At 48.3% G+C, this 26,708-nt stretch overlaps 1 protein-coding gene across 1 annotated transcript in view; it reads left to right on the top strand.

The window, feature by feature from the left end:
- AUTS2 (activator of transcription and developmental regulator AUTS2) overlaps positions 1–26,708 on the top strand; it is an 819,578-nt gene that overhangs the window by 746,323 nt on the left and 46,547 nt on the right. The window contains exon 6 of the mRNA XM_058037438.1: positions 339–387. Within this exon, the coding sequence (XP_057893421.1) occupies positions 339–387 (49 nt within the window). The remainder of the gene's footprint in view (positions 1–338; positions 388–26,708) is intronic.

Genomic DNA, 26,708 nt, shown 5'->3' with positions numbered 1-26,708 from the left:
TGCATCGCAGAATCAATGTCGGAATGTATTGGATAATGGCAGTACAAAGATACACTGTCTGTGCAGCTAATGTTGAAGAAAAACCCCATTTCTTTATGAAATAGAATCTTTCCAAAGAAATATCTGCACTGCAGGGCGGCAAAGCACAGCCAAACAGCACCACCTCATGGACACGGCCTCGGAGCCGCCGCTTCCAGCGCCCCTGGTTTTGTCTCCTGATTTGTTTCCCTAAAATACACACACCTCTGCCTGTGCATAAATACCCCGTGCCTTGGAAATCTATCACTGCTGGAAAATGTAACTTCTTTTTTTTCTTCTTTTTTTTATTGGTCTTTCAGGCATCTGATGCCAGCTCTGAGAAACTGTTCAACGCTGTCACAAATAAAGGTAAGGCTGCAATTCACATCCCAAACAGATTTATTTTCCTTTTTTCCCCACACGTTTCTTTTCATGGCAATTTCAATGGGAGATGAAATGTAACTTGTCTTGCAGAAATGTCACAATCAGCTTGTTAGTGCTTTTTATGTTTCTCTGGGTTTCAGACGTGTTCTGTATGCTTGGTAATTGCTTTGCTTAATATAAAATATAGGCTTTAAATAATGCATTGCCTGCCAGGTCAGAATTAATTTAAATAACAATATTAGGGAATAGTTTATTTTACAAATGGCTTTAATTTAAGCTCATTTAAATAACTGTAAGAGTTTTCAAAATGTTTTAACTTGATTGTTACTCATCAGCTCCATGATAGACGTGGAATTATGAATAGCCAATTTGCACTGCTGACAGTAATAACCAGCCAACGTTCAGTATTCACAGGATAATAGTCATAAACCATGGCTTACTGTGCTGTGTGCTTTCTGTGGAGTTAATAAATGATAGAGAGGGCCACATTTAAATATTCAGTATCCCATTAATTTCTTCCAAACAGCAATCCAAAGACAGAGCTGCTAATGATATAACAGCACATTAAGGGAAAGCTTGCCCTAAATCAGCGCCCGTGAGCTGCCGTGTGGAGCTGGGCCCTTGTTAGAAAGCTTTGGGGATCCTTTCCATGTAATTCCCCTTTTTGGTCTGGTTTGTGTTTTTGCAAGGAGGGTGGAGGGAGCAGCTCCAGGCGTGAGTTGCACAAACAAGTATAATTCAAAGCCTTGAGAACGTGGCTGGTTTTTACCCCAGCGTCCTGCTTTTCTCCGGCAGCACATGGGAAGTGCCTGGAGCAGGGTGAGCTTCTGGCTGTAAACCTGGGTTTTATCTGATGGGGTTTGGATCACTCTTGGCCTTACAAGAGGCAGATTTGACTGGTTTGAAATTCAGGTGTGTTCTGTTGGCCGGGTGTGGGTTTGCTCAGTGTTTGCCCTGTGTGCTTCTCCCCGTGTTCCGTTTGCCACTCCAGTGAGTCATTCCAGTATTTCTCTGTGCTTTTCAATTCCACAAAGCTGGGATGGTTTAACTGGGGACAGAATGTGACCCCGTTACCTTTGGGATTCCCATGCTGATCCGCTGCTGCTTCTGAAGGCTTCTGCTGCATATTGAATTATACCTGGATTTAATTGCATTACGGATCCACAGTCCTGTTTTTCATGTATTAGCATCCTCTGGAAGTAGTCTGGATTATTTCTGTGGTCTAACCAGGTTATCTCAGTTGGCAAGCTGATTTATCCTTTGTGATTAATGGCATTTACAGGTTCCCCAGGCCTCTCTGGAGGCTGAGAATAGGTGGCACAACCATTAGAAAGGAAGAGCTTCGTGTCTGGAGTGACCCCAGGCCCCCAAACTACATGTGACTGCATCTTTATTTTGCTAATTTGCTGTAAAAAGCTTTGGCATTTGAGCAGCCCTTTCTTGGGGCTGGGCCAGGGCAGGAGAAGCCGGGTGAATCCACATTCCTGGTGCAGGCCTGTAACCAGGGTGAGGGGCTCCTCTCCTCCCCAGGAGGTGACTGATGAAGAGTAGGCCCCTCTTCCTCTTCCTTTGGTTTTCTTTTTTGACTCAAACACATTTCCCACATTCTTATTGCTGTTTACTTACGGAGCTTGATTCGTGGCATCCCTTTGGATGTGAATACCCATGCTTGACAGGGAGCCTTTTCTTCAGAGGTACTTTTCTTTGGTGATTTAGTTCCCTTGAAAGGATTAGGGTTTCTTTGTGTAGCCTAAAATCAACATGGGCTTTTCGAAGCTTTGCTTGGGAAACCGTACACAAATAAGCTTTTTAGTTGATGGTAGATTATTCCTTTGCCCCTTATTTCCATCAAAATGGCATCTTTCTTTTCTCCTCCTGAGTTTCCCCTTAAAGCCATATGCTAATTCCTGTTGGTAACATGAATGACAAGGGAGGAATCAATGCAAATCCAGGTGCGGCCAAACTAGGCTGGCTGGTATTTTCTTTTTTTTTTTTTTTTCTTACCCTCTTTTTTTTTCTTTTTTTCCACTGGGAGAAAGAGATTAAGGGGAAAGAGAACGGAAAAAGCATAGGGGACAGTTTTGTCAAAGGGATTAGCATTCAGACTACAAAATATCAGGAAAAGAAGCTCAGAAAAGCTCCCCTGTTTGGAGATAATGTCAGTAATTGCTGGCAGGCAGGTGCTGGGCTCTCTGCCGGGGCTGGGGGGGCTGTTCCTGCTCTCAGTGCAGCCCTGGGGAGCTCTGAGTGCCCGGGGGCTGTCAGTTTGATAAATTCCGAGTTCAAGTTCCTTCTCCACAGCTCAGGCTGTTCGCTTCCAAGCCAGCTCTTCCCCACTGTGTTGTCCACGGCTGCTTTTGCCAAAAGCAATAAAAGTCACTCGTAAGAAAGGTCAGATTTGCATTGGGTAAATCATGATGAAAGCTGCTAGGCTGGGAGGGCTGGGCAGGCTGACAGCCTCCAGCCCTCTGTGTCCATGGCCTCTCCTCTTGGGTGTCCCACAGCCACCCGTGTCTCACATGCTGCTTAGGTTTTTCTTGCCTTTAAAAAAATTTTTTTTAGTATTATTCCTAACTGAAATAGCAGAAATTACAGAAGTAATTTATCTACAGAGCAGGTAAAAATCCTGAAGCATTTTGCATTTCATATATACGTTTTGTCCCCTTTCTGTCATTTCGTTGTGGACTTCAAGGCTTAAGATGTGCTCAGGCTCATGGAGTGATGGATTAGTGTGGATGTGTAATGTGGAACAGTCCCTTCCTCAGAAACACTAAGAATTTAAAAAATCCAGAGCCAAGTGAAATCCCCCTCAGGCCTCTCTAGAAGAGCTGGTAAAACCCCTTGAGGAGAAGTCTCTCAGCTCCCATTTAGGACTTGGCTGCCCTTGGAGCTGAATGGAAAGGTGCATCGCTGAATCTAGAAGGGTTCTGTGAGCTGTGGGGGCAGCCAGTGGATGTTGGGGTCCCCTCAGGGCTGTGAGGCTCCCCTGTCACCTGCGTGCTGCCACCACTCCCAATGGGCTGGGAATTTGGGAGGGATGGAGCTTGGTCCCCAGAGCAGGAGCTCCTCAAGGAGAGGTCCCTGTTTGTGGGTCAGAGCCCTGCATTCCTTGGCTCTGGCAGGAATACCCTGCAATGGTTACATTACCCAGGGAGATGGCTCCCTTGGGAACCCAGGTGGCTGTGCAGGGAGGGGAGCACCCAGGGGTCTGGGCCTTGGTGGTGCTTGACAAAGGAGCTGTCAGTGCCTGAATAAATGAGCTGGGGAAGAGCTGGCGAGGAGAGCATCCCCACCTGCAGCTCCTGCTCTCCCTCCCTCACTCCCTGTGGGATGGCCCTTCAGTTGGAATTGCTGCTCGTACTCTGTGTGTCACTGAAGGAACAGAGCTGCCCCACACCCTGAGAGTTTCACCTCAGCACCATTAATCCCAGCCAAAGTACAGGGTTTGTTCATGAATTTTTGTAACATGACTTCTCAGCGTAATTAAATTCCATTATCTCTCAATAATTTAAATACACACATCTGAAGCTGCAGAGCAGGCAGCTCTTACTACGACTGTGTGGTTCATTTATGTTAACTCCCTCCTACATACCCTTGGAAAACAGCTTTTCCTGAAGGGAGAAATGAGTCCCAGAGTGGTGAAGTTTTCATTTGTGCTGTATATTGAAGTTTGCCTTTGATCAGAAGCACAATTGGGCTGTTAGAGCTTTTTATGTTCAAATTGTTTACAGGATGTTCATGTAAACTTTATGAATCCTTCTGCTGCGTGGCACCACCAGCTGTCAGGGAAATATTTATACTCTCAGCTGGAGGTAGATCAAGGCATCTGGGTTAGGAGGCCGCACTGGTGGCTGAAATACCAGTCAGATCAAGCCCTGGCTTTTTAGGTGCTTCTACAGCAATATCCTGCCCTAAAAAAAAAACCAGGCATGTTGTTGTTTCTCCCCTTGGCTGCTGTGGTGAAGCATTTCTTGAGGATCCTCTACAACATCTGTTTCTGTAAACAAGCAGGGAGCTGAAGTTGGCAATTCTTTCCCTGCTGATCCCTTCACAGGAGATCCTTGGCAGTGGAGAGGTGCTCTCACTTGTGAATAAACCATCCCCACGTGTGTAAGCCATCCCCACGGGAATCAACCATCCCCACGCAAATAAACCATCCCCACGTGAATGAACCACCCCCATGCGAATAAACCATCCCCACGTGAATAAACCACCCCCACGCGAATGAGCCGTCCCCACGCGAATAAACCACCTCCACGTGAATAAACCATCCCCACGTGTATAAACCATCCCCACGCGAATAAACCATCCCCACGCGAATAAACCACTTCCACGCGAATAAACCATCTCCACGTGAATAAACCATCCCCACGTGTATAAACCACTCCCACGCGAATAAACCATCCCCACGCGAATAAACCATCTCCACGTGAATAAACCATCCCCATGGCTTCCCAGGGTGGGTGTAAGTGTATCCAGCACTCTGCAGGCAGCATATGCGCAGTGTTAATGTGGTCAGAGGGGCTGCTTCTCTGCTTTCCAGGGTCTGGACGAATCCACAGAACATCCTCACTCACTTTTGGGGTGTATTCTCAGTCTCATGTGCAGTTTTTGGGATGGCTTCTCCCTGCTCCCTCTTCTCACTGAAATACCTCTTCCTCTCCTGCTCTTGGAGCTGTGGAGCAACCCCAGCCCTGCAGGGAACTGGCCCCAGGCCAGCAAACCTCAGGGACTGCTGAATCATGCCTGGTTTTGTGGCAGTTTTGATGTGACCCCACAAGTGGCATCTCCTCCCCTTTCTGGTGGAGGCTTCCCTGGTGGCTTTGAGTCACTGCTTTGCTGGTGTTTTGTGGGTTTCAAACGCCTTTTCAGTATTTTCCATGTGGAAGTTCAGTGTCTCATTAGGGAGAGGCTGAGCAGTGGAAAAAGCTGTGGGTTTGGGGAGGCTGGGTTTAGGGTACCCCTGAGTTATGTTAGAAGAGCTGCTGGGTCACTTCACTCTTCACTTGTGAGTGAAGCAGAGAAAAAGGTCAATAAATGCCTTGCAGTGGTGCTTTGTTCTGCTGCACAATGAGCAAGGCAGCTGTTCTGTGCCAGGGAGGCTTCATGTGAGCAAGGAATTGGTTCAGAACATCCCTTATGGCTGCACCTCCTCAGCACAAACCACTCCTCTCCAGTCCTACGCCTTCCATGCCCTCTCCTCGATGTGTTTGTGTTTTTTTGGCTGGACTCTGGCTGCCAGCTGAGCTCTGGGGTGCCAGGGCTGTGGGGTGCATGGGCTGTGGGGTGCCAGCCCTGTGGCTCCCAGGACTGGGAGGTGCCTGGTCTGTGGGGTCCCAGTGCTGTTCTGTAGCTGCAGGAAAAGGTCACTGGATAATGGGATGTGCCCAGAGGGGCAGGTGAAAGTCTGAGGTAGCCTCTTCCAAAAATTTCAGATTCTTAAGTTAAACTCACAAAACAGGAGCTTGTCAAGGCTTCATAGGTAACCTGTAGGTCAGTAATTCAAAATAAAAGCAGAAAGCAGCCAGCATGGGACAAGCACCTGAAGGCATTGGCTTTTCCTGACCAAAGCAGCAGAGGGAGAAGTTGCAGGTGTTGTTCTGGGCATCCCTGCCCCCCTGGGCTGGTATCAGCTACCCTTTGTGGTCAGTTAGTGATCACATGCATCAAGAGTTCATTTAAAGCTGTGGGGTTTTGCAAAGTCAAGCTATTCCAGGCTAGGGAGCAAAATGGCAATATTTGCCAGCACAATTGTATCTAATATGGAGGGAGTATTTGTTTTGTAGATTAGCCTGTATTTGATTTTCTCAAAAGAGACATCAGTGTGGGCCTGTAAATTTGTGCTAATTGACTCAAAAGAAGGTGGAAAAATTCTGGGGATAGGAATGTTTTGGTGACAGAGATCCTGCCTTGCCATACCTGTGGTTGGGGGTCCAGGCTGGAGGCTGCTGTGGGATTTGGTGAATGGAGCATCCTGCAGACCTCCCCTCTCTGGCCTGCTGTTAGTCTCTCCCTTGTAATAAAATGTTATTTTCTCTGAAAATGTATGTTTATTTAACTAGGTCTCTTTTTGCTTCACAATCTGGATTCCATTCAGTCAGTTACCACTCCAATTAACTAACAATTATTTAACATTAACAGTAATTACAGACGCCAGTTAAGCGCCTACAGATGTCAACTGTTAGCTTTGTACCTAATCACTCAATGAAATGGAGAAAGTTCAACAAACATCAATTAGCCAAGCAATTAGTATGAGGTAGGAAAGAGCATGTTATCGTGTGTGAGCTGATTCAATTTATTTTATTTTGTCAGTAAAACACACACAGGCAGACAAGCAGCAATAAGTTGCTGAGATTAGATAAAGCTGTATTGTTTTGCTGCTTATACAAGGGGTTTTTTTCTCCCCCCTCCTGTTCTCTCCCTTACATAGCTTCACTGTGCTTTGCCAGGCATTTGTTATCTTATCAAATGCATTTCATTTCCATTGGAAAAGCACAGCCATGGCACAGCTTCCATCAGGTGTCACCTGAGCAGAGCCACTCCTGCTCAGCTGGCAGTGAGTTTAACCCAGGCTTAACCCAGGAGTCAGGCCAAGGACACCACACAATGATCTGTGGCTGTAGGTGAGCTCCTTCACTGGATTTGTCATTTAGTGTTGGTTCTGGATGGATTCTGGTTCCACAGCCCCTTGCTTGGGTTGTGAGGGGACCACAGGGCGTTCCCAAAATGTGCCACTGTCACCCCCAGCCCTCCAGGGGAGCAGTGGGGCCTCCAGCAGCACCATGGAATATCCTGGGGGATTGTGTGCCCTGCCTGGCTCGAACATAAAATGAAAACAAAGAGAAGGAATGGGCCATAAATTAACTTTCCCTAGAGAGAAGGAGTTGATTCCCAGCCACCAACCAAGTTGCACCACCAGCTTCTCTTCTAAGATGGTTTGAAGTCAGGAGAGCTGTGCAGAACCTGCTCAGGGTGTGCCTATGGGGTGCTCAAGTTCTGGGGTGCCCAGGCTGTGGTTTTGGGGTGCTCAAGTTCTGGGGTGCTCAGGTTCTGAGGTGCTCAGGCTGTGCCTATGGGGTGCCCAGGCTGTCATTGTGGGGTGCTCAGGCTGTGGGGTGCCCAGGCTGTGGCTCTGGGTGCTCAGACTTCCCAGGCTTCCCAAACACCCAGCTGTGCCACCAAGCCCCCAGGTCACCTCCCAAGCCCTTCTCCCACAGCAGCTGCTGCCTCCTCACTTGGCACAGTGACACAGCCTGAGCCAGGGCTGTTAGACAGCCACCGTAGCTTAAAAAAGAAAAAGCACCCCAGAATATCCCACATCCCACAGGCTTGACACTCTGCATGTCAGTAGGACTTTTGCAGGGACATCTACAGGAATTGTGGGTGGTTTTTTTTTTTCTTTTTGTTTTTTGCTGTTTTTTTTAATAAAGTCTTAAAAGTTGCTTAAAACCAAAGCAAAATGGCTTTTTTTCCTTCCAGTTCTCAACTGTCCCCAAACAAGATTGCCTTTTGCCTTCAGAAAGGCTGGACAGGGTTTGGAGCAGCCAGGTCTGGTGGAAGTGTCCCTGTCCACAGCAGGGCTGGAGTGAGATGAGCACTTTAGGGTCCTTTCAGCCCAAACCATTCCATGATTTATCATCACCCTGACATATTTTAAATGTTTCCCCACACAAAACGATCCCACAAAGTCAGATGTTATTTTATCATGCAGACTGCCCACAAAAGCCCATGGAGTTCTATGAGTTAGCCCTTGTTTTCCAAAGTGTGGGAACAGGAGTGGAGAACCACAGGCAGATCTCACTATTGCTTTCCAAAATCTCAGCTCTTTTTCCTAGAAAAACACAGAGTCTGAACATGGGAAGGAACTCTTCAGTGTATGACCTGAGTGCAATAATATTTGTCTGAGTAGGCAGAAAAACTGAAATCAAGGTTCCCAGTGGGAGCTGCCACGTTCCTTCTGGTGGCAAAGGAGACTTTGTGAAGGATGACACTTCAGTCTGGGGAATTTTTAGCTTTTGCAGGGCTCAGCACAGATTATCCAAAGGCAGGGCCTGGTTCTGAAGGGGTGCTGTGAGTCTCAAGAGATGGAGGGGGTTGTGACAGAGCATTTCTGGGCTCAGGGCAGGATAAAAAGGCTCTGATTTGTCCTTGTTTAGGCTTCAGCTCAGTCTGGAGCTTCCTTGCTTCAAACACTTGTCAACACCCAGCATTTACCTGAGTGCTCTTCTGCATGAGAGTCACAGGAATAAATCCTGGGACACCCTGGGGACTCTCAGCCCCCCAGGATCACTGAGATTTCCTTTTATCTTATCCCTGCTGGATGTTGGTGAGTGAGGGGGACTGAAGCCTCTTTTGCTGTCCTGTCCCCAGCAGGTCCCATTCTCTTTCCCCAGCTGGCTGCTGAGTTGGGCAGTGTGACCTGAGTGATTGCTCACCAGAAACCCAACACAGAAAGGAACAACAAAATAAAATAAAAGAAGGGTAATTTTGCAGCTGAGTTGCTCAAATGAAAGATGAGGTAGAGCCTGGGCAGAGGGGCTGCCCCACCAAGGTGTGAAGGATCAGGACAGGGCTTAGCTGCCATCAGCACTTGTCCTGGTGCTGTCCAAGGCATTCAGCTATTCAGGGGAACAGGAGCTGTTTCCAAGCTGGATGTGACTGACTGAGAGAAGCCTCAAGTGTGCCTTGCACAGTGTTCAAGTGGTTTAAAGAAGCCAATGTCAATGTATACTTAGAAAGTGGCAAACAGAGGAGCAGATAAACGGAGTGAAGTGCTCTCTAGAGCAGTTAATGGCCTTGGCTTGCACAGCCTGGGAGAGAGAGGTGGGAGCTGGGAGGGGGCTCCTTCTGGAATTATCATAGAATTGTACAATCCCAGAATGGGTGGGCTTGGAAAGGACCTTAAACCCATCCAGAGATACCTCCCACTGTCCCAGGCTGCTCCCAGCCCTGTCCAGCCTGGCCTTGGGCACTGCCAGGGATCCAGGGGCAGCCACAGCTGCTCTGGGCACCCTGTGCCAGGGCCTGCCCACCCTCACAGGGTGGAATTTCTAAGCTAAAAATGTTGTTCCCAAGAAACCCTCTCCTTCTTCTCCTCCTTCTCCTTCACCATCTCCTCCTCCTCCTCAGTTTTTGTAAGGCTGCTCATAGTGGGGCCAGGAGGGGAGGTCACAAGCCCCAAACCCCACCAGAGCTGGAGCCTTTGCTAATGCAGCAGGATTCCCCTGGCACTTGAAATCCTGGCTCAAGACACACTCACAGCTTGCCCTGAGCCCTCCAGAGCCACCTGATTAACTCCAATCTCCTGTTCACAGTCTGAGGAGCTCCTCAACCTTCCTGTTCCCCCCTCACCTCTACTGATTCAGAAGTCATGCATGGCATGTGCCAATCCACCTTCTCCTCCAACCCCCTTGGGAACCTTCTCTGGGTCACTTTGTACTCTGAGGTCCTTCACGGGGTTTCACAAACATTGAAGGTCTGGAGAACTGGGCCCCCTGGGCCAGCCTAGGCCTTGGTGAGAGAGATGGGGAAGGACCTGGGAAGAGGCATGAGTTGAAAGTGCTGCTGAGCTCCCCCAGCCATTTGCTGTGCTCTCCAAATACTTCAAGTTTAGTGGGCAAATTTGGAAATTAGAGGCAAAGGAATTGGAGTGGCTGGTAAGAGAAAACAGCTGCTGCAGAGCAAGCTGGGTCCTAAGGAAAAATGACTCCATGGAAATGGGTCTGCCAAGTAATAAAGCCACAAATAAATACTTAGTTCATTTACTGGGTTGTTGGTGCCATAAGCACTGAAACTTCATTTGTTAAGAGAAGCAGCATTTAAAAATCAAAAGCAGATGAGCAAGGTCCTGGTTTGCTGCTGCTGGCTGGGTTTATTGCTGGGGTTGTGTGCCTGCAGCTTTCAGCAGGTGTGGGAGCTGCCTGGGGACTCAGCACCAGTTTGTTCTGTCCTGTGATAATAACTGTTGGGTTTTTTCTCCTCTCCTTGCCCATATTGTTGAGATAAATGGTTATTAAAATCTGACTTTGGCAGTTTTCCAGCACCAGGCAGGACCTGCTGCCCCTGGGGAGGGGTGGGAAGCTGTGCCAGGGGTACATGGGTCTCACCTCAGGGCTGGGTCAGCCTTGGAACTGCAAACACAGCTCCCTTGGCACCCTGGGGTGGCACAGAGACACTGCTGTCATTGAGGGAATTGTTCTCCCAAGGCAGGTGATCCTCAGGTGTTTTGCTTAGGGAGGCAGGGAGACACTTCAGGCTGTGATAGATGGAAAATCTGATGCTGAGTTTGTGACATTCCCTGAGAGAGAACAGCTGGAATCTTTCCTCTTCCATCTGATTGCATCTAGGGGAGCTTCTTCAGGTTCTCCTGATGACCTTCTGAGGTCTAAACAGGTTTTACATCATTTTCATGTGGAGGAGATGGGGTGAGCTCCTGGGCTCTCACCTCCTCACCAGGAAAGGCAGAGGAATGATCTTGGCCTTCATTCATTGCCAGAAGTTCAGTCTGTGTTCCTAACTCACAGTCAGGTGGGTGTTGATTTGGAGCTGAGGGTTGCTGCTGTGTGAGTGCACAGCCTGCAGAGCCTTTGGGATCTGGGAAAGCTTTCCCGTGTGGGTGGAAGGGTGGGAAGCAGTCAGGGTTTTGGAAGCAGCAGTGTGGAAGGTTATGCCAGGTTCTCTGAACACATTCAGGGATGAGAGCATGCTCAGGAGCAGCCCTGGAGCACCAGGTTCCACCTCTTTCACCACACCAAGAGAAATCCCATGGCTGCATCAGACACATCTAAAGCCACTCCAGCCAGAGTCATTTTGAAGACATTCTTGAGCAAGCAGCTCATTATAACCCAGTTCATACTTGAACAGTTGTGTCTGGCTGCAGACAGGGTGAGCAGCCCTCAGAACACACCAGCAGCTGCCTGTCCTGGGTTTCTGTGATTAAAATGACCCTCAGGTATCAGAAAGTCTCTTTTTCCCAGCCCCACGACTGCAGAAGGAGTCGAGATTCCGCAGCTCTGCTTTTCAAGGTTGTTTATTTTCTCTGATCTGTTCCATTCCGTCTCTGACCTGCTGAGATCTGTCCAGCAGGTCGGGTTGTGGCACAGTCCCTGCCCTTGGGGTGCTGTTGGCTTTTTATACTAAGAACTGTGAGTACTTTATTTACAATAATTTTCCAACACCTATCACCTATGTCAGACAGTCTGTCTCTACTCTAAACCAATCCAGAAGTGTCACCATCACAGCAGAAGATGGAGGACAAGAAGAAGGAGAAGAAGGACAGGACATGTCCAGATTCCTCCATCTTGTCTCTTGAACCCCCATTCTAAATCCCCAAAATTCTACTTTTTCACCCTGTTACAAATTCCCTATCATTCTACTCAAACTCTTGTGGCTTGTAAATCCTCACACAGAAGTTGGTAATTGTGTCCATGGGCTAAAATCAAAGGCACAGGTGTTTGTGACTCTGTGCCAAGGTCTCTGAGCCCCTGCCAGGGTCTGGAGTCACCCAGGGCATTCAGAGCAATGTCCTGGGGTCTGACACCTGTATTGCTCAGGAGGATGAGCTGCACTGGGGATGTCCCTGTACCTGTGGGGTGCTCCCTGTGCAGCTGGAGAGGTGTCCTGGCATCTGCAGCCATCCCTCAGCCCCAGCCAGGAGCACACAGCTCCCTGAGCCTGCCCAGTCCAGGCTCCAGGGGGAATCACAACCTCAGGGTGCAGAACCTCCTCCTTGACCGCTTGGAAGGGTAAAGCAAAACCAACTGGCTCTATGGGTTGAATTAGAAAACTCTTGTTTCTGTGTTGCAAAGATCATTTTTCTTGTCTAACAGCTTTTTTCCATGCTGAGGGTCAGTGTTCCTTCAAACTTGGCTGTTTTGCCTGCTCTTGTGTGTTCCCAGTGGTTTCTCTGGATATGCCCACATTAGTGACCTGTGAATTTATACTTTGAAGAGGCTTATCTCTAGAGGTACATGTATCTGCATAAATATTAAAAAAAAAAGTCTTCTAAAAGTGACCCTCTGGAACCACCCAAGGCCAGGCTGGATGGGGCTTGGAGCAAGCTGGGATAGTAGAAGGTGTCCCATGGAAGGGGGGTGGGAATGAGATGAGCTTTGAGGTCTTTTCCAACTCAGACCATGAGATGGTGTTCACAGGGGTCCAAGGATGAGGAGAGAGATGGGGATCTGACTCCATGTTTCACAAGGCTGATTTATTATTTTGTGATATATATTACATTAAAACTATACTAAAAGAATAGAAGAAAGGATTTCATCAGAAGGCTGGCTAAGAATAGAAAAGGAAAGAATGATAACAAAGTTTGTGGCTCTGGCTCTGTATCCAAGCCAGCTGACTGTGATTGGCCATTAATTAGAAACAACCACATGAGACCAATCACAGATGCACCTGTTGCATTCCACAGCAGCAGATAATCAATGTTTACATTTTGTTCCTGAGGCCTCCAGCTTCTCAGGAGGAAAAATCCTAAGGAAAGGATTTTCCATAAAAGATGTCTGCGACAAAACCATTCTGTGATTCTTTAAATGATCATGGCCCAGTGCTGCCCTCAGATGCTGTGTGCACTCCTGTGGTGCAGTTTGGGCAGATCAGTGTGATCAGAACCCCATCCCACAGAGTGACCTGAGCTGGTGCTGAGAGTGTCCCCTGCAGTGCCAGGTGTGTGCTGGGGGCTCCCTGGTGTCACCCCATCCCTGCCCAGTGCCATGGACCCCAGGGGACACCCCCAGAGCAGGGGCAGGACTTGTGCTCATCCCTTGAGCTCCTCAGGTCACTCCCTGCCCCTGAGGTGCCTTGGGGGTGCTGGGCCTGCCCTGAGCTGTTTGTCCATCTGCTCCTGGATGTGCTCTCTGTGTCTGATGCTGACTCCCAGTCTGGGTTTCCCACAGACACCTCTGGCCCTGTCTGCACAGCCCCTCACTCTGTGCACAGCAGGCTCACAGCCAGCACTTGTGGGAATCACTGTAATACAATTAAATGGTGATAACAATCAGCTGGCAGGCTGTTCCACTTGTCTGGAAAGGGCTGGGCAATGTGTGCATGTGGGACAAGTCTGTGCATCTTTTGAATTCATAAAAAAATTTTGTCGACAATCCAGCCTGCAGTAAATTAACACCTTGCTTAAATAGCTGACAACTTGAAGGAGGGGGTTGGTGTTTTAATACTTAAGCTTGTTTTCTCTGTCTTCACATGCCCTGTCCAGCATCTCCTCTTACTCAAATATCCTAATTGCTCTCCAGCCTTTCAGCAGCACATCAGTTTAGTGCTTGCTGCCAGGCTGCCTGTTCACCTCAAGGCCTCATTATGTTTTGCCACCATATCAGGGCCAAAAATAACTTGACAATACCTGCTCGATGCAGAGGTCTCTCAAGTGACAAACACATAATTGGGTGAAGCAAACCCTGAGCACAGTGAGCTGCTGTGTGCACAGCCCCTGGTGACTGCAGCCACCACGCTGCAGAGAGTGCTGGGACACAGGGGACAGCTGGGGCTGTGTGTGGGATCTCAGCAGCCCAGGGCAGGCCGTGGCCATCTTCCTGCAGGTACAGGGCTGGCAGCTTGGAACAAAGGCTTAACAGAGGCATTTGATTAAATAATAATTAAAAAACAGTGGCACTCACACACTGTGATCTTAGGGGGTCTGTGGGTGTGATGGGAAGTGATCCATCTGTGCCTTTTAGTCTGATATTGTAATTCATTTCAAGCTGATTGCTGTGCATATTTAAAAATTAGGGTAGCTGGTAACTTGTATCTAATGATGGTTTTGATTACTCTGGCAGTTTACAGACAGCAATGAAACCTCTTGTACTGCACCAGGGTCCCCAGAGTCAGGTGTCCCCAGCAGGACAGTCCCTTTGGGGCAGTCACTGTCCTGCAGCCCTTTGGGTCAGCTGGGCTGTGCCAGCACGGGGGCACAGGGGCACAGTCCCACATCCTCAGGAGGTGCTGGGTGCTGCCCTTCCCACAGCAGCACAGCCCCAGCTCTGCTTGTCCTCCTGGCACCCCCAAATCCCCCAAATTCCCCTAATCCCTCTAGGGCTCTGGGGTGTCCAGGGAGCTGCAGGAACACAGCTGGAGTTCACAGCTGGGCCTGAGGACACAGGGATTGGCTTTAAACTGAAGAGGGCAGGGCTGGATGGGATATTGGGAATGAGGAATTGTTCCCTGTGAGGGTGGGCAGGCCCTGGCACAGCTGTGGCTGCCCCTGGATCCCTGGCAGTGCCCAAGGCCAGGCTGGGCAGGGCTGGGAGCAGCCTGGGATAGTGGAAGGTGTCCCTGCCATGGCAGGGGGTGGACTGGGTGGGCTTTAAGGTCCCTTCCCACCCAAACCTTTTGGGGTTCTCCGAGTAGCTGATACTGCCAATCCTGTGTGACTTCATGGATAAAATAAAATAGGAATATTCACAAATGTGTGAGAGACTCTGTAACCTGACATTTCCTGGAATTGCTCCTGTTTTAGCAGTTTTTAACTCCTTTTTTGTGCTTGTGAGTGAGCAGCAAGTTGGGATTTTCTGCCAGCTCAGTCCCAGTGTGTGCCCAGCAGCCGAGCAGGGGATGGGGATGCTCCTGCTCCTGCTCCTGCTCCTGTTCCTGCTCCTGCTCCTGTTCCTGCTCCTGCTCCTGCTCCTGTTTCTGCTCCTGTTCCTGCTCCTGCTCCTGCTCCTGTTTCTGCTCCTGTTCCTGTTCCTGTTCCTGCTCCTGTTTCTGCTCCTGCTCCTGTTCCTGCTCCTGCTCCTGCTCCTGTTTCTGCTCCTGCTCCTGCTCCTGTTCCTGCTGCTTGCTGACCTCAGGCAGGCAGTCTGGTGAGGAGAGGGAGAAGCAGCACCTTGATGTTGTGATTCAGAAAGATGCTACAGGGGAATGTTACTTGTTTTGGCAAAGAATCTGTAGCATTTTTCTGCAATGTTTTATGATTCTTCTACTGCTAGCAGTCAGCATGAGGAGTGGCCAAAATAACCAGGGCAGCTATGGAGACTTGAAAGCTCAGTTTGTGGTAAAAGTCTGCTTTCAGAATCTATGTGTTCATGTTGCTTATTTTAGTAAACATATTATGGATAAAGTAATTTCTAAATGCAAACAGGAGGTAGGGAATAGGATTCTGTCTTTGAGCTGGTTCTTCAGGAAATGATAAACAGACTTTAGCAGTCTGCATTTGAATATTTAGGCTTTATTTGCTTTCCTTTGGCTAACCATGGAACTTAAGCACTGCTTAAAACCCAGAGTTTATCACTGGGCTTTCATTTTCTCTCTGCAACTTAAACTTTGCCCTTTGTGGATGGAGTGAATCCATTCTGTTGGGCTGTGGTTTTAATATGGAAAAAGCAGGCAGAGAACTTGCTCTGACAGGAAAAGGTAAATTATTTCCCTTCGTCTCAGGCAGGTTAGATTTTTCTTTTTCTTTGAAATAAAATTGCTTATAGCCTATTTACCTTTTCCCCTGAGGAGTAAAGGGAGGTGGAGGCAGCACATACTTTCTGACACGGTGTGTTGGAGATTTCTCTCCTTTCAACAACAACTCGTCAGCCAGGAGTGAATTTCCTGAGGCTGCTTTGCTGATGGACGTGCTGAACCTTGCCTTGTCAGCAGCACATTCCTGGCATGAAATCCCATTCCTGGGAGGAAATCCCAATCCAGGCATTTCATGCCCTGGTGTGAGGTGGGAGCTGCATGGAGCAATAATTCACATTTATGGGGTAGATTAGGAACCAACAGCAGCATGATCAGAGATATTGTGTTTTAGTAGAGGACTTGAAAGGTTGGGATGAGCCCAGAGGAGGCCATGCAGATGCTCCAGGGGTTGGAGCTGCTTTGCTGACAGGCTCTGGAATGACCTTATTGTGGTCTTGCAGGGCCTGAAGGGGCTCCAGGAGAGCTGGAGAGGGGCTGGGGACAAGGATGGAGGGACAGGACACAGGGAATGGCTCCCAGTGCCAGAGGGCAGGGATGGATGGGATATTGGGAATGAGGAATTGTTCCCTGTGAGGGTGGGCAGGCCCTGGCACAGGGTGCCCAGAGCAGCTGTGGCTGCCCCTGGATCCCTGGCAGTGCCCAAGGCCAGGCTGGACAGGGCTGGGAGCAGCCTGGGACAGTGGGAGGTGTCCCTGCCATGGCAGGGGTGGCACTGGGTGGGCTTTAACATCCCTTCCAACCCAAACCACTCCACGATTCCACAGCTAAACCTTCAAACCCCATTTTCTCAAATATAAAAATAATTGTAGATTCAGGCATCCCTTGGAGAGCTGCAATTAGTTGTGAGAACAAAAGGCTTTAGAGTTACACACCGTTACAATCATGTTCTTTAAAAGTAAACCAAAATTACACAGCCTCCTCCTCTCCCTGAGCATCTGCAGGAATGCACTTTCAGGTACATAAATATATGTATGTTTTTAATAATGCTCCCTCGTTTGACATGGTGTCTTGCCAGAAATGAAATCATTAATGAACTCCAGAGGGGATTTATGCAGATCCAAAGCTGCTCATTACATCTATTTTTAAGTCTGTTGCTGCACCGAGGGCAAGGGGAACCTGTTGGAACCTGTAGAGTTAAAACTTGTAATTTTGTTTGCTAACACTTGCAGAAGATTACAGCAGTGATCCCAGGCCCTTTGAAGTCAGGGGGAGCAGGGGGATCATTAGCACAGGATTATCCCTGTTTCCCTCCTGCAGTGCAGCCAGGGCAAGGCTCCCTGTGTCCATGTCCTGCCCCTGGGAAGGCACACACAGGGATGGGGTCTGGGCATCCTCCCAGGCCAGGGCAGTGTGGGGTGTCTGTGCACTCTCAGTGCTCATGGAATCCACAAAGCCTGGCGCTGTTAAATTTGAAAAAAAAAATCTAAAATCTTATCCTTGGAGCCAAGGTTGTGGATGACTGCTGCTGATTTGAGCAATCTCCATCTCTGACCCTAAATATTCCCCAAAAAAGGTGTTCTCAGAGGTGTTAGGGTTTTGTCTGGGAGCCCCTCTGCTCTGGGATGATGGACACACAAACATCTGCAAGCAGCTGGGACAAAGGTGCATCAGGGCCAAATGCAGCTTTAGAAGGAAAGACCCCCTTGTGGCAGCAGGGTAGAGAATGGAAAAATCACAGAAATGTCTGCACAAGGCAAGGGGAGTGTGGGGCTGCTGCTGGTGTTGGGTTCCCTGCAGGTATTTAATGGGGTTTGCTGTGACATGTCCCAATTGCAGAGTGGTTCTGGAGCTGACAGACTGTGCTCAAGGCAAATTCTTTTCATTAAGAAAGGATTTAATTAATTAGAGCCGACTGCCGGCTGACAGGTTAATTGACAAGGGAAGTGGGCCCCAGATCCTGGAGGTGAGGTTATTCTGTGGCTTTAAATCTCTGCAGTCTCTGGTAAAACTTGGCCTTGCACTGGAATGTCAGGGAAATCTCACTGGCTGCTCTGCAGGGCACGGTGCCTGAAAGGATTTGCAAGAAAAGCTGCAGTTTCCTAAAATTCAGTTTTCATGTAAAGATCTGATCTGGCAAATTTATTCTAGGCTAAGGCTGATTGAAGTGTTCCAGTGGCAGCTTTGCTCACGTGGAATGGGTTGGGGCTGACAGGGAGCTCATGTGGAACTTCTTTAATTGGCTAAAATAAAACGTACTGCATCTTCTTTTTAACTGCTGAAATAAGTAATCACTTGCTCCAAGAATTGGGAGTTCTGGAACCACTCTTTTCTAATAATTTGCTTTTTTTAAAAGGAAATGAGCTTGGGAGTGGGTTTAGTGATTGATAGGAAGGTAACAGAGCAGAGTGAGATTGAAAATCCCTGTGAGGGTGGGCAGGCCCTGGCACAGGGTGCCCAGAGCAGCTGTGGCTGCCCCTGGATCCCTGGCAGTGCCCAAGGCCAGGCTGGACAGGGCTGGGAGCAGCCTGGGACAGTGGGAGGTGTCCCTGCCATGGCAGGGGTGGCACTGGGTGGGATTTAAGGTCCCTTCCAACCCAAACCATTCTGGGATGCTGTGAAAGGGCAGCACAGGCTGAGTCCACTCTGGGAGCTGCTGACAGAGCTGGGCTCAGCCATTCTTCTCCAAATCCATCTGGTGAGCACAAATGAGAAAAGGGAGGGCTTCTGGTAGTTGTTCTTTGAGCCATGTGGAAACCATATTTACAGGGTCAAGAGATAATACAGAAAATAATGAAAATATAATAGAGCAGGGTCTGGAAAAATCCAGCTGGAAAACTGTCATGACCTCCAGAGTCCAGCAAAGCTGTTCAAGGAGGCTGTGGTGGGGAAAAGCCACTCATCCAGATTTAATCCTTTCTGTTTTGTCCAGGTTATTCCTTAGATCTGGATGTTAATCCTTTAATTTGTGGTATCCAGAGAGCACCCTGGCACTGGCAGGGCTGGGTGATGGTGTGAACATCAGGGTGTGTTTGGCAGCAGAGCTCAGGGCAGGGTCAGCTCTGGGCAGGAAGGTCCATGTCCCTTGTGCTGCTGTAAAAACCTGAGTATATTTTAAATGTAGTTTTTGGCCGTGTTTCTAAGGAAAATCACTGGTTTAAGAAAGGTGTTTCCTGGTAAGCTGAGAGCAGCACATCACTCATCGGATTCAAAGGAAGAAATCTCATCTGTTACAAATGAGGTGATTTACACTGGCTAATAATAGCTGTGACTGTTCTGTGGGGGTGAGTCCTGAGGATTTGCCATAATGCTTGTTTTCATTGGCACATGAATACCTGGCTGTAAGAGCTGACACTCTGTTACAGCCCTTTCCTCTCGGGTAGAATCAGATCATGGATTGCATATATCAGTATAATCAACCCTGCTAAGATGTCAAAACATCAAGTGTCAAGCCTATCATAAAATCTAAACCCATCTTGTTTTCCTTTCCCTTTTTTCCCCCCTGTGCTCCATCTAAAATAAATAACTGTGAAATAACTGAATGAATATAACCCATTTCTCCAAAGAAAGAAAAATAATTGCCTCCAGACTTCTAACTTACCTGCCAAATTGCATCCTGATGTGAATTGCAATGGACAAATTATAATCTTTTGAGACAAGGGAGGAGATGATGGAGTCTGTGAGTGACCCTTCCCTGGTAGGCACAGTCAAAATGAAGCTAAACTTGGTGAGTGATTTGCACTCACAGCAGGGAAGAGTCGGTGCCCAGGTCAACCTGCAGAGGCTGGAACTGCCCAGGGTGAGGAGGAGAGCTCCAGGAACTGCAGAGGGTGAGGAGGAGAGCTCCAGGAACTGCCCAGGGTGAGGAGAACAGCTCCAGAGCTCCAGGAACTGCACAGGGTGAGGAGGAGAGCTCCAGGGAAAGGGAACTGCAGAGGGTGAGGACGAGAGCTCCAGGGACTGCAGAGGGTGAGGGAGGAGAGCTCCAGGAATTGCACAGGGTGAGGAGAGCTCCAGAGCTCCAGGAACTGCAGAGGGTGAGGAGAGCAGCCCCAAGAACTGCAGAGGGTGAGGAGGAGAGCTTCAGAGCTCCAGGAACTGCAGAAGGTGAGGAGGAGAACTCCAGGAACTGCCCAGGGTGAGGAGAGCTCCAGGAACTGCCCAGGGTGAGGAGAACAGCTCCAGAGCTCCAGGAACTGCAGAGGGTGAGGAGAACAGCTCCAGAGCTTCAGGAGCTGCAGAGGGTGAGGAGAACAGCTCCAGAGCTCCAGGGAGCTGCAGAGGTGAGGAGAGCTCCAGGAACTAGACAGGGTGAGGAGATGAGCTCCAGGGCTGGGCTGGGGCAGGAGCAGCTCCAGGGCTGTCAGGGTCACACACTCCACCAGCTCTGTGTTCCACCACTGCAGGGAGAAGCCCAAGCCAAGCAGCCAGAGCGAAACAAGGACAGTGAGGAGCACAGGGGAGGAGGAAGGTCCAGCAGGGGGTCTCCTGTCAGTGGGATTTGTCTTGCAAAGGCTTTTACAGGCAGTGGAGGGACAGGGACCATCAGAGAGACTGGGCCATCTCTCCTCAAGAGCTTTGCTGTTTGGTGGAGGGGTTGGAGCTAGATGAAGTTCAGTATGTGGCAGAGGGGTGCAATGAGATGATGTTTAGGGCCCCTCCAGCCCAAACCATTCTAGGATTCCATGATTCTGTGGTTCAGCCCTGCTCAGACACTGGCACTGTTGTGGGCTCCTCATGGCTCTTTGATGCCTTTTGCTGCCCCAGCCAGTCCTGGGCAGTGGCTTGGTTTAAATCCAGCACCATGTAGAGCAATCCAGGACCGGCCTGGTGGCTGCCTGTGATCAGGAATGGCCATGACAGTGCAGAGGATTCCTGGGCCTTTAAAGATAAAGAGATTTCTGCAGGTTTTGTCCCATTTTCAGTGTTGGAGTGGCTTCTGTGAGCCTGAGGGCACAGCTGAGGGTTTAACACAGAGGGGTGAGGACAGTAATGCAGAATGGTGCAGGATGTAAAGGTTTATTTTCAACTCCAGAAAATACCAGTGAAGAAACAAAACTTCATTTTCAGATGGAAGAGCGTTTTGTGAAAAATCTTCCCACACACCCGACTCAAATCCCCACTTTGTCTGCACACAGAGAGCCTGAACTTGCCTAAAAAAACCTTTTGTGTAAAATCTAAGAACAGATACAAACTCAGTAAGAAACTGCAGTACACAGTGTAGCATCAAGTGTGTAAAAACCCAACAGCTGAGAAGGATTCTCAGTGAATTCAGCATGAGCACTGGGCACAGGAGCTTCAATGACCTCAATGACTTCAGTGAGTGCAGGAACCTCAGCAGCTGCAGTGCCTGCTCTGGCTGAGTCCTTCAAGACATATAAAAACCAAAATGAAAAATTGTCTTCCTTTATTTGAACCATCTAGATTGTTACTTCACCTATTTAGATGCATCTGGATATGGTTTTCTGGCCCTTTCAATGCTCTGATTAGCTCTGATTATTATTTTTAGTGACTTCCTAACCTGTTATGGAGAAGTGAAACTATCCCACAGTGTGACAGTGTTCACAGGGGTCTCAGGATGAGGGAAGAGATGAGGATCTGACTCCATGTTTCAGAAGGCTGATTTATTATTTTATGATATATATTATATTAGAACTATACTAAAAGAATAGAAGAAAGGATTTCATCAGAAGGCTGGCTAAGAATAGAAAAGCAAAGAATGATAACAAAGGCTTGTGGCTCGGGCTCTGTGTCCCAGCCAGCTGACTGTGATTGGCCATTAATTAGAAAAAACCAATATGGGCCAATCCCAGATGCACCTGTTGCATTCCACAGCAGCAGATAATCAATGTTTACATTTTGTTCCCAGCTTCTTAGGAGGAAAAATCCTAAGGAAAGAATTTTCCATTAAAGATGTGTGTGACACTACAGCCTTTGGTGAAACTCAAAAAGCCTCTGGTGTTTTACCACTCACTCAATGCTGTTAGTGCTGTGCACATTGGAATCCATTTAAGGTGCATCCTCAGAAGGTACAGCCAAAATATTCAAAATATTTGCTGTGCAAAGGCTTTAGCTGGGTTTGGATGGGGTCAGTGGGCTGACAGATCCCCCACTGGCTGAAGCTGGGAGTCAGAAGCCAAGTGGAGAGTTTTGTACCCAGATCAAGTCACCTAAAAGCTGATCTTGACCTCTGGAATGTCTCTGGCTGTGTGAATGGTGCTGCTGTTGGAGCTGCAAACAGGGATTAAGACTGCAAAAATAAAGGAGGGAGTAAATCCCTGCAGCCTTGGCTGTGGGGAGCAGGAGGCACTACAAAAGGAGGTCATGTCCCCCTGCAGAAAGGCTGGAGGAAAACAGCACCACCCCTGATTGTGGCAGGTTCTGGGACGGTTGTGATTGGCTTTTCTAGCCTCAGGAATGGTAAATGTCATTTGGTAACTTGCTCTGGAAGGTGATAGCAGGACCATAAGCGTTTTCTGAGGGAGGCTGAGCTGTAGAGGTTTATTAATAGGATGTAAAACAATTATTTGTTTGTGTGCTTTCTCCCCTCAGGAATTTTTTCTTTTCTGTTTTCTAAATAACACAAGACATCCTTGGCAGCAGAATCCCCACAGTTGTTAATGTCAGATTGTTATCAGATCTGGCAGTGATTGTTTTCTAATAATAAGTATGTTTTTCCCTTGCTGCCCATGTAAGAGTGACAGTTTGCTGCAACTCAAGGCAAGATGAAAAAGAAATTCAGCATTTGCCACTTACATCCCTGAAAACAAATTATCTACTTAGTGCAGATCCTTTTCTATTATTTATCTGCCTTTTAGTTATCTAAGAAATGGCTTTCCAAGAAGCAGATGAGAGGCAGGGTTGCAATTCCTCTGCTTTTTAGCTCTTGCTTAGGTCCTGTTCATGTTTGGGCTTGACTGATAACTCCATTCCCAAGAGAACAGCTGCTGAAACTCATTTCAGTTCTGGTAACATTGGTGAGGTTTGTTGAGATGTTTTCATTTAATGAGCTTGACAAGAGCCTGGCTCAGTGATCAGATTTGCCATTGGAAATCTCCTGGTGAGCCAGGGGTTGCTGTGGTTTTGTCCTGGCTGGGATTCATCCCTGGAGCTGCCCAGCAGACCCAGAGGGGCTAAATCCTCCTCCAGGAGGGCACTGCAGAGGCTCAGAACAGCTCCAGGTTCCTGATCTTCCTCATTTCCCTCTGCTGCTGCACTGGGCTGTGTCCTCTGCTTGTTCACTCAGGCTGAGCTGTCCAAGGAGCTGGAGAAGGGATCTCCTGCAGTCTGCAGAGCTGTGGGATCCCAAAATAGCCCATGGCCCTGTCCCTGCTCCAGACCTTCCCCAGGCAGGGCTTTGGGATGGCTCTGCAGTGCCTGTGTCCCCTGGGAGCCCCAGCCCTGGAGTGGGAATGGGAATGGGAATGAGGATGGGGATGGGGATGGCATGATGGGATGGGATAATGGGGTGGGGATGGGATAATGGGATGGGATGGGGATGGGATGGGATGGGATGGGGATGGAGCCAGCCTAATCCCAGAGCAGCAGTGACAGCCTGGGGTGTCCAGCCAGAGGGGATTGGGCAGCACTCAGAGCTCCACTCCTCTGTTATGGCAATAACACAACAAAGGCAGGGGCTGGTGCCCAGACACGAGGCCACCTCTTTCAGAAAGGGGTTTAGGAGCTGAAAGGACTTTTTAGCCTGACTGTGATACTGTTTTAAATAAAACCCTTCTGGACTGCTCCTTCCTGGGGATGATTTTGGAAAAGTGCTGTGGCCCTGTGTCAGGGAGCACCCCTTGGTGCTGGGGGTGTTAACCACCAACAAGACCATTAATGGAGCACAAGCTGCTCTGAGGGTTTTTGCCTTATCAGTCTTCATTTTAAGATTACTGGCAAGATCCTCTTGTCTTCTTTATGTGATATTCTTGGCTGGAAGATTAAGTGATGTTCAGTTTTTAGAATGATTTTAGTCTTATTAGTGAGAACATTTGGTAGTGTGCACTTTGTTTTAATTTAGTTGGCTGTATTGGAATTTAAAGTCTAGAAGACAATGTGTTCTTCTGTTTTTAAAAAAAGTGAAATCCATTTAGTTGGAGTAATTTTATTCTTTTAGTGTGGGACAGGAGTTGTTTAGCAAAGAGGAGGCTGTACATGGTAGCCCAGCCCCAACTCCCAGACTGAATGATGCCTGACTGCAAACTGTGTGAAAAGGCTGGCATCAAGAATCTCTTGAAAATTAAAATTCAAGAAAATTAAATTTCAAGAAAATAATACAAGTGAAGAAAGTATGGTTTTCTTACTCTGTTTTTCTTTGCTGTGTTTCTTGTGTATCATATATTCCAACCAATAATCATTGCACTTATTTGGCTGAAATATTCCTCCCTGAATAACTCTTGCTTCATTGAGCTGCTCTGTTGTCATTCCTGATATCCAAAATTGGAGTTCTGGAATGGATACCCAGGATTATTTTGGGAATAGGGAGATTAAAAACTTTCTTCACACTTTCCCCCAAGCCCTTTGACTGTGAGAGTGCTGGGATCTCACCCTTGTGTTGCTGCTGCACACAGGGGTGCTTTTCCTTCCAAGTCAGTGTTCAATCCTTTGAAGCTGCACATTGGGTGGGTGCTTGGACATTTGGGATGGTGAAGGGTCAGGATGGGAAGTGGATCCTGTCCTCACACTGTGGTGTGTGGGAGGGGATGTTTTAAAGTCGTTTTTAATGGACTCAACGATCTTACAGGTCTTTTCCACCCTTAGTGATTCTGTGATTCAAAGGTGCTGTGCCAGGATTTGATAAACACAGAGCTGAGCATTTATTATCCTTAAGTATTTCCTGGTATTTTTTAAAGCTGATGTCTCCTAGCTGCAGCAGCTGGGTCAAATCCAGGTGTGGGTATGGTGCCTCTGCAGTTTCAAACAGGTGAATGAACAAACCCTGCAGAGATTCAGCCCCTGACACACATTTACACCATCCATTCACCAGGGCACAGCTACTTCATCTCTTCCTTTTGTGAGCTGATGGTTACTTAAGCAGATGAAAGTTCATTCACAATATTATTGCATATGGTTTGGAAGAGTGATTTTTTTACTGTGAAAAGCTGTAAAATGCAGAGATAATGTTACCTTGCCAAGTGTGTGGCCCTGGAAGGAGCTGCTGCCTCACGGTTCCATCTCCTGCATCATTAGCAGAGCTCAACAGCAGCTCTTGTCTGCTCTTAGAGAGGCCCTTACCACTACTAAGAGAAGCTGAATTACCATGGAGTGGTAATAGGATGCAGCATTACTGCCTTTCATGATTTTATCTGAAGTCTCATCATCTTTTTTTTGTTGTTGTTGTTATCTTAGATCCTTAAGTAATACCATTATGTGAAAGGCATCCCTTTCATGAGGCTAAAAACTGCAATGCAAATAAAGAAAGCCCTGAATATACATCCTCTGTTTTTTGAGGCAGGTTCCTAAGAGAGGGCATTGACTTGTGGTGAGTTTTACACTTGAGACTGAAAACACTACAAAGTTTTATCAAGCTGTAAGAGCAGTGAAGGATCTCCTCATTGTGACGTCCTCGTGTCTGAAGGGAGCCAGCAAGAAAAATGGAGAGAGTTTATTTACAAGGAAAAAGGGAAATGGCTTCAAATGGACAGAGAATGGGTTTGGGTTGGATATAAGAATAAATTCTTCCCTGTGAGGGTGGGCAGGCCCTGGCACAGGGTGCCCAGAGCAGCTGGGGCTGCCCCTGGATCCCTGGCAGTGCCCAAGGCCAGGCTGGACAGGGCTGGGAGCACCTGGGACAGTGGGAGGTGTCCCTGCCATGGCAGGTTGGGATCAGATGGTTTTTGAGGTCCCTTCCAACCCAAACCATTTCATGATTCTGTGATCTCGCCTAGGCAGAGATTTACACCTTGTGCATATTTCCCATTAGTTAAGTGAAGTCCTTGTGTCATCCTCTGTGTCCTGTCTCTGTGTCCCATGTCTGGGACTGTGCCTGTGTTGCTGCTCTGGCCACAGCTGGTCTGTTCCTTCTGCCAAGGCCTGGTGACTCCTGGGATCCCAGGGGGTGACAGATGCAGACACTCCATGTCTGTGGCATGAAAACATTTCCAGCCCTGTTGGGAATCTCAGGGTGCTGCACATGCTGTGACAGGCTTTAGAAATGTTTTCCTGGGCTGGGTGTCAGTGCTTGGTCCTGGAGAGGGGGGAGGTGGATCTCCCCTGATCCCAGCAGGGCAGCAGCATTGCAGTGCTCCCTCCCTGCTCCCAGCCTGTGCACAGCCACCCCAAAGTGCAGCCAGGGGCAGGGACTGCTCATCCCTCCCTTTGTCCCCCACGGTGAATGGGGGATTATCCATTGCAGCAGCTGCTTGGGGAAGAAAGAATGTTGGGATGAAGTAATCAAATCCTGTCAGGGATTGCACCAGTTGGGAGTAATTCTACTGAATAAACATAGGGGAAGATTTTCATAGGGCTGCTGTGCAGAACCCCCTGCACCTTCCCCCTCCACACCCACAGTGATGCTGCCAGGAACAACTGCAGCTGCTCCACTGATGTTCCCTGTGAGCTCTATCTCCTGGTAAATCTGGAGTAACCACACAAATCATTCCCTTGAAGGTTTTGGGTGCTTTGGCAGCTGAGTTGGCAGTGTTGAGATAAAAGAGCTGCCTGGAGCACCCTGTGTTATCACAGCATCCCTGTGAAATGCTTGCACTTGTTTCAGGGAATCTTAGCAGCTCCTTGCCTTTGAACAAGAGCAATTCTTTTTTTCTTTGTGGTTTCTTTAGGTAATTTTGGGCTCCAACATAACTGCTCCCATCCAATGTCCTCTGGGCAGAGGTGGTTATAAGATTGTGGAGGAGCACATTGGCTTGTAGCTGTTACAGAGATTTGGCTGTATGGATCTGATCTGGGATGCAGCAAGATCCCAGGGAATGCTGCTGTTCCTCATCAGG

Source organism: Melospiza georgiana, chromosome 19 (genome assembly GCF_028018845.1).
Source record: "Melospiza georgiana isolate bMelGeo1 chromosome 19, bMelGeo1.pri, whole genome shotgun sequence".
Lineage (NCBI taxonomy): Eukaryota > Metazoa > Chordata > Aves > Passeriformes > Passerellidae > Melospiza > Melospiza georgiana.
This window is presented reverse-complemented; position numbering and strand designations above follow the sequence as displayed.